The 11,750-nt window shown below is 41.8% G+C and overlaps 1 protein-coding gene across 3 annotated transcripts in view; it reads right to left on the bottom strand.

Moving 5' to 3' along the window:
- Positions 1 to 1,775: 1,775 nt before the first annotated feature.
- LOC137320208 (zinc finger protein 236-like) overlaps positions 1,776 to 11,750 on the bottom strand; it is a 174,698-nt gene continuing 164,723 nt past the window's right edge. For all 3 annotated transcript variants that reach the window (XM_067981938.1, XM_067981940.1, XM_067981939.1), the window contains 2 exons: positions 9,805 to 9,981; positions 1,776 to 3,176 (listed from right to left, as the gene is read on the bottom strand). In XM_067981938.1, the coding sequence (XP_067838039.1) occupies positions 3,046 to 3,176; positions 9,805 to 9,981 (308 nt within the window). In that variant the 3' untranslated portion in view covers positions 1,776 to 3,045. The remainder of the gene's footprint in view (positions 3,177 to 9,804; positions 9,982 to 11,750) is intronic.

Raw genomic sequence — 11,750 nt, 5'->3', positions numbered from 1 at the left:
GTGGTGGTGGAACCCTTAGAATTATTTAACAAACAATTGGATGCTACAATGGAGTGACTTTAGTATCTTTCCGGATGAATGAACTAAGATGGGTTGAATGACTTTCCTCATCCATAGTTATCTTGTGATAGTGAACACTAACATTTTGTGCGTGTAATTTGGAGTATCTATCAATGAATACAAACATTCTTTACAAGCATAATAACTAAAAACAAGTGTCTGAAATTTCCACAGGCGTTCTCCCGATCTACGGCCATAACTTTGGTGGAACCCTTGGAGAAATGGCATTAACGACCGTATATTCCGTTTCTCCAAGTTACGGTGTGAGATCAGAAGAACTCCGCTGAAATTCTCCCACAAGATTTCTATACGTCGATAAGTAGATGAGGATGGGTAGTTATTAAATTATTTTCTTCAGCTGTACTCTAGGCAGTCCAAGATACCGTTGATAGTCAAGGTACATAGACAATTCGTCTTAGTGCAAGTTATTTTTTTTAAAACATACCCTTCTTGAAGCTAGTGATTCCGCTGACTAATACCAGTAGTTTCTTCTGTTCCTATAGCCATCCACTAGGTTTAATTTTAGTCAATCAATGACATTGTGAACTTTGAGTATAACTCTATCAGCACCACAGAGAAGTGACATAATCCTTCAAATACTGAATGACCATTGCAGTATTCAAAGTTTGGATGCAAAAACTGTTCTGTATATCATTTCTAATGCAGATCAAAAATAGAAATAAGCAGTAAACTTGAGCTCATCCAAAATTCTGCTGCCTGTATCCTAACTTGCACCAAGTCCTGTTCACCCATCACCCCTTGTGCTTGCTGACCTACATTGGCTCCCGGTTTGGGAATGCCTCGATTTTAAAATTCTCATCCTTGTGTTCAAATCCCTCTATTGGCCTCGCCCCTCACTATCTCTGCAACTCCAGCCCAACAACCCTCCAAGATCTCTGTGCTCCTCTAATTCTTGCCTCTTGCACATCCCCGATTTTCATCGCTCCACCATTGGCGGTCATGCCTTCAGCTGCCTAGGCCCTAAGCTCTGGAATTCCCTCTCTAAACCTCTCCACCTGTCTCTCCTCTTTTAAGTCGCTTCTTAAGACCTACCTCTTTGACCAAGCTTTTGGTCACCTGTCCTAATATTTCCTTATGTGGCTCGGTGTCAAATTTTGTTTGATAATCGATTCTGTGAAGCATCTTGGGATGTTTTACCGCATTAAAGACGCTATATAAACGCAATTTGGTGCTGCCTGAGAAATTAACAGAACCAATGATCATTTTTGCGTTCAAAGAAATAAAAGTTTTGTAATCCTGCAAAAATGTTTTTTTTTGGGGGACCTTTCCCAATGACGCCGTGAGTAAGAACATTGTTCAGTGCAGCACATGCTGACCAGAATGTACCAGGTTCGACATCCCCTCTGTACCGAGTTAGCTGATCTCAGCAGTGGTTGGTGTGCCACAATTGGGCTCAGTACTGCTGGCCTAGGGAGGGGAGAGAACTAAAAAAATCAGCTAGCGTTCCAACTTCTAACTTCTATTCCACTGGCCCTGCTGAAAGGTCCTCCACAGTCAAAGAGCCTGCTGGCCTACACTCACTGACTGGCTCATACATAATGAATAATCATTTGACCAAAGCGCTCCAGCAAAGATCAGCACTTCCAGAAGAGGAAGGGATCAAATTGTGAAAAATATTGTATTTTGCTACAAAGAAAATACAACTGCAATACTCAGAGTTACCCACTTGAATTAATAAAATAACACAAAACTGGTTATTAAAAACCAATAGTATTATTATTTGAAATATCTTGATTTAAATACATTACATGTACTTACAAAAAAGAAAAATGTCCCTTGTGTCACAAATTATACAATCTATGTACAAAGCACTTAAATCATTTAAACAAAAGAAAAATAGGCTTCATCGGAGAAGGATGAAAAGTTCATCTTTTGATTATCATTCGAGATGCTCTTAGTTATATTTACATGCAACCAGTTTTTACAAGTGTCACAGGTCTTTACAGTATGTTCCATCAAAGTCAAATAAAAAATGATGCACAAGGTTACATTGGGAAAAAAAATTAACACTTGTTATATAATGAGAAAAATACAATACTGAAAGAAGTGCCCACGTAGTAACAGTGCAAACTGAAAATACCTTAGCCATAGAATGCAGACAATATATACATCCATGTACAAGTCCCTGATCTAGAGACTATAGTTTTATCAAATGCACAAAATGTTGTGCTACATATGTAAAGTGGGGAACAACTACAAAAATAATCTTTGGAATGCAACAAAATTCACCCTTACACAATCGGCCATTTATTTTGATGCATGGAAAAATTATATATTCTGAAAGTAGTCACACTAGTGGCAAGTCATAACACTACAGGCAAGTTAAAATGCTCTGAGTAACTAGCAGGCAGATCATAATTAAAAGTTCTCTGGAAATATGGCAGCCATTTTGCTCTTATAGCGGCAGAGCCATGAAACAGTCAGTTGATGGAGATGTGCAGCAAGGTCCCCATTGTGCAACATTCTGAATAAACAATCAGCCCAAGTGTAATTCAAGTCTGCAGTGCTACTCTTGATAGATGTAGAAATGTGTACCACGCAGTAGCTGCTCCCTGCACAGCAGGAATGAATCTGGTTTCCTTCTCAATGGATCTTCAAAATGGATTGTGTAGACAGTTCACTTCATTATGCTGCATTTTCCTGAACTTGTAGATTATCCACTTTTGCTACAGAATACCATTCAGCATTGCATGGTGGCTAGACATACACTAAGTACTTCATGATTTTAGCCCTTTAGCTCAAGGTTAATTCCTTGTTTTAGCCATTTATTCATACTTTTGACACGGGTAAACAAACCTGGTGGCCCTTTGACTTTTTGCATGACCCAGGCGTTGTACCTTCCAAACTCCTGATGTTGAATGAAGGTCAGTAGAAATAATTCCACATATATATGAGACGTTAGTTTTAATGAGTACCAAACACTCAACCTTTTGTACTCAAGTGGGGGAGGGGTGGGGAAACAAGTTAGCGAAATACATTTGCTATCCTACAGTGCCATTCATTCGAAGACTCGGGGACAACTTCCACTAGATCAAGGCCACGGCTTGCATCATCCCCTTCTTGTTCTTGACTACTTCCTGTGTCCTGACCACTGCCTATAGGATCAGAAAAAAATCTTTCAAGCTCAAAAAATTATTAAACATTTCAACCCCCAAAAGAAGATTATTAATTATGCACAACCGCCAACATAGGAATATAGGAACAGGAGTAGGCCATTCAGCCCCTCGAGCCTGCTCTGCCATTTGATAAGATCATGGCTGATCTGTGATCTAACTCCATATACCTGCCTTTGGCCCATATCCCTTAATACCTTTGGTTGCCAAAAAGCTATCTATCTCACATTTAAATTTAGCAATTGAGCTAGTATCAATTGCCGTTTGCGGAAGAGAGTTCCAAACTTCTACCACCCTTTGTGTGTGGAAATGTTTTCTAATCTCATTCCTGAAAGGTCTGGCTCTAATTTTTAGACTGTGCCCCCTACTCCAAAAATCCCCAACCAGTGAAAATAGTTTATTTCTATCCACAACATCTGTTCCCCTTAATATCTTATAAACTTCAATCAGATCACCCATTAACCTTCTAAACTCTAGAGAATACAACCCCAATTTGTGTAATCTCTCCTCGTAATTTAACCCTTGAAGTCCAGGTATCATTCTAGTAAACCTATGCTGCACTCCCTCCAAGGCCAATATGTCCTTCCGAAGGTGCGGTGCCCAGAACTGCTCACAGTACTCCAGGTGCGGTCTAACCAGGGTTTTGTATAGCTGCAGCATAACTTCTGCCCCCTTGTACTCTAGTCCTCTAGATATAAAGGCGAGCATTCTGTTTGCCTTACTGATTATTTTCTGCACCTGTTCATGATACTTCAATGATCTATGTACCTGAACCCGAGTCCCTTTGGACATCCACTGTTTTTAACTTTTTACCATTTAGAAAGTACCCTGTTCTATCCTTTTTTGATCCAAGGTGGATAACCTCACATTTGCCTACATTGAATTCCATTTGCCACAGTTTTGCCCATTCACCTAATCTATCAATATCCCTTTGTAATTTTATGTTTTCATCTACACTGCTTACAATGCCACCAATCTTTGTGTCATCAACAAACTTAGATATGAGACTTTCTATGCCTTCATCTAAGTCGTTAATAAATATTGTGAATAATTGAGGCCCCAAGACAATCCCTGTGGGACTCCACTAGTCACATCCTGCCAATGTGAGTACCTACCCATTAACCCTACTCTCTGTCACCTTTCGCTCAGCCAACTTCCTAACCAAGTCTGTACTTTTCCCTCGATTCCATGGGCTTCTATCTTAGCTAACAGTCTCTTATGTGGGGCCCTATTAAATGCGTTCTGGAAATCCATATAAACAACATTCATTGACATTCCCCTGTCCACTACTTTAGTCACCTCTTCAAAAAATTCAATCAGGTTTGTCAGGCACGACCTACCTTTCACAAATCCATGCTGGCTCTCTCTGATTAACTGAAAATTCTCGAGGTGTTCAGTCACCCTATCCCTAATTATAGACTTCAGCATTTTCCCCACAACAGATGTTAGGCTAACTGGTCTATAATTCCCCAGTTTCCCTCTCTCTCCTTTCTTAAAAAGCAGAGTGACATGTGCAACTTTCCAATCTAGAGGGATGGTTCCTGAATCTAGAGAACTTTGAAAGATTATAGTTAGGGCATCTGCAATGTGCTCACCTACTTCCTTTAAAACCCTGGGATGGAAACCATCTGGTCCTGGGGATGTCACTCTTTAATGCTATTATTTTCTTCATTACTGTTGTTTTTCTTATGTTCATTTTATTGAGTCCCTGTCCCCGATTCAAAATTAGTTTACTTGGGATTTCCAGCATGCTATCCTCTTTTTCTACTGTAAATACTGACGCAAAGTAATTATTCAACATGTCCGCCATTTCCCTATTGTCAATGACAATATCCCCACTTTCAGTTTTTAAGGGGCCAACACTGCTCCTGACCACCCTCTTTTTCCTAATATAACTATAAAAGTTCTTCGTATTGGTTTTGATATCCCTTGCAAGTTTCTTTTCATACTCTCTTTTTGTAGCTCTTACTATCTGTTTTGTGACCCTTTGTTGATCTTTGTATATAACATTGTAGTTAAATATCCTTCAAAAGTACTTAATTGGCCGTGAAGTGCTATGGGACGTTCTGAGGTTAGGAAAGGTGCTGTAAGTCTATTTTTTTAAAGACAGGTCACTTAATATCTTTCATTACTTTTCTCCAGACTTGGGGAGAGAAATTGGTTTAGTGGCGGTTCCTGGCGCAAAGTGGATGGTGAGTCTCCAACCAAGGCTCGCTCCAAATTGGGCCTCGGGCCTCATTGCTATAGTACCAACGAGCTGCAGATGCCAATTGGGTGTCCCGATGCAGTTCGCCGGTCGGGGCCGTCCCAAAACCAGCTGGCTTGGAAGCCGTGTCATTCCGCAGGTAAGCCCCGGGAGGGGATTAAGACGAATGGGGGAGGGACGGAGAACGGAGGCTGACGGCGGCCTGATGGGGTTCCTGTTCCTCCTGGCTTCACGTTAAGGTATCTGAAAAAACAAAAACATACCTGTTCTTTGGCTGCCTCCAACAGGCCCTTTAAGGACTGCTGGTTAGGGCCGCGGTAACCCGGAGAACCTGAGCGGAGCATGCACATCAAATACCCCGCCCAGTTCAGCAGCTGCCAGGCATTTCTGCGGGGGGAGGGAAGACAGACCAAGTGCGGAAGATTGATCCGGAAACTGGCTCCCTGCCCAACATGAACTTTGCACCCAAAAAGCAGGTGCAAGAGACCAATTTCTCCCTCATTGTTTTTACCCAGTATATGTAAACCTGCACCAAATAACTTCAAAATGAAAGTTTCATAGCAGATTTGAAAACAGCAGCAAAATTTTCTTTTGTAGCTGTAATTACAGTTGGAGATGATGATAGTGACACATCTGCTGAAGGAAACGCATTATGGGGTAAGCATAATAATGATTACTTAAATTACAATTAAGTATTTATGGGGGAGGGTTTAAACCAATTTGGCAGGGGGAGGGGTACCAGGACGCAGCAGTGGAGAGGAGAGACAAGGTGCATAGAAAATTAGGAGGGTCAAATAGCAATAGAACAAAGAATAGTTTAGAAGGAGCAGGAATTAGATGGAGGAAGAAAGCAAAGCCGACTAGCATGGTGTCGGAATGCATGTGTGTTAATGCGAGGAGTGTTACAAATAAGCTTGATGAACTAGAGGCGCAAGTTGCCACGCGGGGTTATGATATAGTGACTATAATGGAGACCTGGCTTAAACATGGACAGGAATGGGAACTAAACATTCCTGGCTACAACGTATTCAGGAGGAGGGATAGGGAAGGAAAAAAGGTGGGGAGGGGGGGTTGGGGGAGTTGGTGGCAGCATTGATCAAGGATAACATTACAGTTTACAGAGGGACGATATACTACAGGGTTCAAAGACTGAATCTATTTGGTTAGAGTTAAGGAACAGAAAAGGAGCTGTTACATTGTTGGGCGTTTACTATAGACGTCCAAATAGCGAGAAAGAGATAGAGGAGCAAATCTGAAGGCAAATTTCAGAGAAATGTAAAAATAATAATATAGAAGTAATAGTAGGGGACTTCAATTACCCTAATATAGACTGGGGAAAAAAAGAGTAAAGGGCAAGGAGGGTGAAGAATTCCTAAAATGTGTACAGGAGAACTTTCTTAATCAGTATGTTTCTAGCCTAACGAGGAAGAAAGCAGTGCTGGGTCTAGTTCTGGGGAATGAAACAGGGCAAGTGGAGTGTGTTTCAATGGGAGAATATTTGGGTCATAGTGATCATAATATAATTGGATTTAAAGTAGTTACGGAAAGGGACAAAGAAAAATCAACGGTGAAAATACCCAACTGGAAAAGAGCTAATTTCAGTGGTTTGAGAAAGGATCTCGCACAGGTAGACTGGAAACAAAGATTGGCCAAGAAAACAGTGAATGAGAAATGGCAGGCCTTCAAGGCGGAGATGGTTCAGGTACAAACCAAGGAAAGATGGGGCATCCAAAGCTAGAGCTCCCTGGATAACAAAGGAAATACAGGTTAAAATAAAACAGAAAAAGGAGGTTCATGACAAACGTCAGGTACAGAATACAGTAGAAAACCAGGCAGAACACAGAGAGTGCAGGGGGAAATTGAAAAAGGATATGAGAAGGGCAAAGAGAGAATATGAAAAAAGTTTGCAGGTAACATAGCAGGGAACCCTAAAATCTTTTATAAATATTTAAAAAGTAAAAGGATAGTTAAAGGAATGGTGGGGCCAATTAGAGACAAAAAAGAAAATCTTATGGAGGTAGAGGGCATGACTGAGGTACTGAATGAGTACTTTGCATCTGTCTTCACAAATGAAGAGAATGAAGTTAATGTCGCCAGTATCATAGGAGGTTTCGCATAGGAGGAGGTCATTCGGCCCATCGTGGCTGTGCAGCTCTTTGAAAGGGCTATCCAATTCATTCCATTCCCCCGCTCTTTCCCCATAACCCTGTAAATTTTTTTCCTTCAAGTATTTATCCAATTCCCTTTTAAAAGTTACTACTGAATCTGCTTCCGCCACCCTTTCCGTTCTAGATCATTACAACTTGCTGCGTAAAAAATGTTTCCTCATGTCACCTCTGGCTCTTTTGCCAGTCATCTTAAATCTGTGTTCTCTGGTTACTGACTCTTCTGCCAGAGGAGGAGGGAAGAAGAGATATTGGATAGGATAAAAATAGATAGAAAGGAGCTGCTAAAGAGGTTGGCATCACTCAAAGTTAACAAGTCACCCCCTCCAGATGGGATGCAGCCTAGATTGCTGAGGAAAGCTAGGGTGGAGATAGCAGAAGCTCTGACCACAATCTTTCAATCCTCCTTGGATATGGGAGTGGTGCCAGAGGACTGGAGGATTGCAAATGTTGCACCACTGTTCAAAAAAGGGGAGAGGGATAAACCTGGTAATTACAGGCCAATCAGTCTAACGTTGGTGGTGGGAAAGCTATTAGAGACCATTGCCAAGGACAAAATTAATTCTCACTTGGAGAAGCAAGGGTTAATAAGGGTCAGCCAGCATAGATTTGTTAAAGGCAAATTGTGTCTGACTAACCTGATTGAGTTCTTTGATGAAGTATCAGTGAGGGTTGATGAAGGTAGTGTAGTAGATGTTGTATATATGGACTTCCAAAAGGCATTTGATAAAGTACCACATAACAGACTTATTCGGAAAATAGAAGCACATTAAAGGGAATTAATTGGTATTAAAGGGATGGTGGTAACTAGTGTACGTAACGGGCTAAGGGATAGGAGGCATAGAGTAGTGGGGAACAGATGTTTTTCTGACTGGAGAGAAATATGCAGTGGGGTCCCCCAGGAATCGGTATTAGGACCACTGCTTTTCATGTTATATATAAATGACCTAGGCTTGGGTATAGGGAGTACAATTTCAAAGTTTGCGGATGATACAAAACTTGGCAAAGTAGTAAATAGTGAGGAGGGTAGTAGCAGACTTCAGGAGGACATAGGCAGACTGGTGAAATGGGCAGACACATGGCAGATGAAATTTAATGCAGATAATGTGAAGTGATGAACTTTGGGAGGAACAACACGGAGAGGCAGTATAATCTAAATGGTTCTACTTTGAGGGGGGTGCAACAGCAGAGGGAACTGGGGATGCATATTCACAAATCTCTGAAGGTGGCAGGACAAGTTGATACGGTGGTTAAGAAAGCAAATGGGATACCTTGCTTTGTAAATAGGGGCAATGAATACAAAAACAAGGAAGTCATGCTCAACCTTTACAAATCTCCGGTTAGGCCTCAGCTGGAATATTGTGTACAATTCTGGGCACCACACTTTAGGAAGGATGTCAAGGCGTTGGAGAGGGTACAGAGGAGGTTTACCAGGATGATACCAGGGATGAGGAACTTCAGTTATGTGGAGAGATTGGAGAAGCTGGGATTGTTCTCCTTGGAGCAGAGAAGGTTAAGGGGACATCTGATACAGGTATTCAAAATAATGTGAGGTTTTGATAGAGCCAATAGGGAGAAACCGTTTCCTCTGGCAAGTGGGTCGGCAACCAGAGGTCATAGATTAAAAATAATTGGCAAAAGAACTAGAGGGGAAATGAGGAGAATTTTTTTCACACAGAGAGTTGTTAAGATCCGGAACACACTGCCTGGAAGGGTGGTGGAAGCAGATTCCATAGGAACTTTCAAAAGGCAATTGGACATGTACTTGAAGAGGACTAAGTTGCAGGATTAATGGGGAAAAGCTGGGGTGTGGGACTAATTGGAGAGCTCTTTCAAAGAGCCGGCACAGACAAGATGGGCCGAATGACCTCCTTCTGAGCTGTCAGATTCTACGATTCTAACTTATTCGTACATCCAAGGATAACAGACGGGAAGCCTGGATCTCTTGCTGAGCCTCTGTGCTGCCAGTGTGGAAAGGCCAAATTTCTGGGGTTATTTAATTAATTTTGACATACTCCTTGGCCTCCAACTGGAAGCCTGCCTGGTGGCGGCCGGAGAGAGTTTGCAGCAGGCTTGCAGAGTCAAATTAATCACCCCACAAGAAATTCACCTCCCTCTAGGGGATTTACCTTTTAAACACCCCCTCCTCCGCTTAGTGTAATGTGAAAGTAGCATCTGTACTTTTTTTTTGCTGAATGATTCTTTCGACAATCACAGTCGTAATCACTGTAACACTAACCAGGGAAGCCATGTGCCCTCTTCATATGTATCTTCATATTGCCTTTTTGCGTGAAAGAAATTCCACAGTAGTCACACTTATATGGTCTCTCACCAGTATGTTTCTTCATATGTACTTGTAGTGCATTTTTTTGGTTGAATGCTTTTTCACAGAGGTTGCACTGAAAAGGCCGTTCACCTGCAAAATAGTGCAAAAGTTTTCAGTTACAATGACTATTCTCAAATTTATTTACAGACCATTCTTACATGCTACATTAAAACTTCTGGTGAAAACACCAGCGAGTTGGGCATAGCTTTGAAAGCTTCTGGTGAAAACACCAGCTAACCTTTATTACGTTCTGAAATTAAAACAATTTTCGTGGGGGACTGGTAGATTGGATCACTGTTCTTTCCTCTTTTCCAAGAGGGCAGTGAATCTAGCCATTCATGTCAGGTGAAAACTTCCTCCCTCAATGTCCAAGACTCAACCCAATTCTTAGCAAGTAATTTCACACTGATTATAGTGCAGTCTTTGAAGTCATCAACGCAGCAGTTTCTACGCACCATTAAACAGCTATGTGAAATTTAGCATTCAAGTAAGTAGCAATAAAGGATGGCATCGTACAATAACAGGTTGGAGTGTCACAATCCCCTACATCACTGAGTTCGGACTTCAACCATGTCATTGTGGGGAAACATCAAATGGAGAACAGACACTTTCAACCCAAGGGAGGAACACAAAATCTTTTACACAAAGGCCAAGCAATTTTTCACAAAGATGGTCCCTTAATAAAAATGAACTTTTCCATTGATTCAAGAACTATTTGTAGTTGTAGCCCACTGTTGAATGGAAATTTTAACAAATGAATGTGGAACAATGGCCAATGGGCATCCTGACTGGTATACATTCAAAAATCCATTAGTACCAGGCCTTAATATTAAGCTTTTTGAGCACAAAGACCTAAGCAACAGAAAATACTGAATATTCTAACGTACTTTGTGCTGGGAAAGTTCCTGAAACTCACTCACCATAATGTAAGCCAACTGCAGATAGAACCACGTACTCTGTTACTCTGATGGATGGGGAGGAAGTTTTGAAATAATTTTTTTTTAAAACACAGATTTCAGGGAAAAATATGTACCCTGTTATTGATTCAATATTATCTCCTGACTATCCACATCTCCCTATGTTTCAGATATCCCCCATGATTTTGAAGCCCCAAAACACCGCCAGGGCTCCACTTTCCCTCAGTCCATAACTGAATTCGCTCCCCACACAATGGGGGTAATTTTAACCCTCTGGGATGGGTGGGTTGGGGGTGGGTGGGAAGGTAAAAATTGTAAAAAAAGTAAAACTCGATCCCAACCCGCTCATTTCCGGTTTTTAATGGAGGCAGAATGAGGGGCGGGCAACCAACCTGCTCTGAGGAGGCGGGTCGGTCAGTAAAATCTTTTAAGGAGGTTGTGGGCCTCCATTTTAATAGGTTTTTTATTTTTAACCCCTGGGGGTCGGGATTGCCAGGCCTTTTGCTTCACGCCACCTAAGAGGAGGTGAGAAGGCCTGGATCAACAGGTAAGTGCCTTTATTGTACTGCTTGTGGACCAGGAAAAGCAGGAGTGTTTCTTCCAGGTCCAATAAGTTTACCTGCCGTGATCGGCCGACCACCCTCTCCCCCCCCACCCCAACAACGATCTCTGATCCCCCTCACCCCCCCCAAACTCCAACCCCCACACCCTGTACTTTCGGGTTGCCCGTCCGGAAATCCTCTCCCACCCCCACCCCCACCCCCACCCCCACCCAATCTCTTCAAGGCCCCGAGAAGATATCGGAGCCAATGTTTCTCTGGAAAACAGCACAGCTCGCTCAGTGTCACTTTCACAACACAAGTCTTCAATCTTGATTTGGATAAAATCTAAACCAAGATCATGATTTGTATTTATTCTTGTATTTCAATTCATGTAGATAGG

Source organism: Heptranchias perlo, chromosome 3 (assembly GCF_035084215.1).
Source record: "Heptranchias perlo isolate sHepPer1 chromosome 3, sHepPer1.hap1, whole genome shotgun sequence".
Classification (NCBI taxonomy): domain Eukaryota; kingdom Metazoa; phylum Chordata; class Chondrichthyes; order Hexanchiformes; family Hexanchidae; genus Heptranchias; species Heptranchias perlo.
The sequence above is the reverse complement of the archived record's forward strand: the minus strand, read 5'-3'. Positions and strand labels throughout refer to the sequence as shown.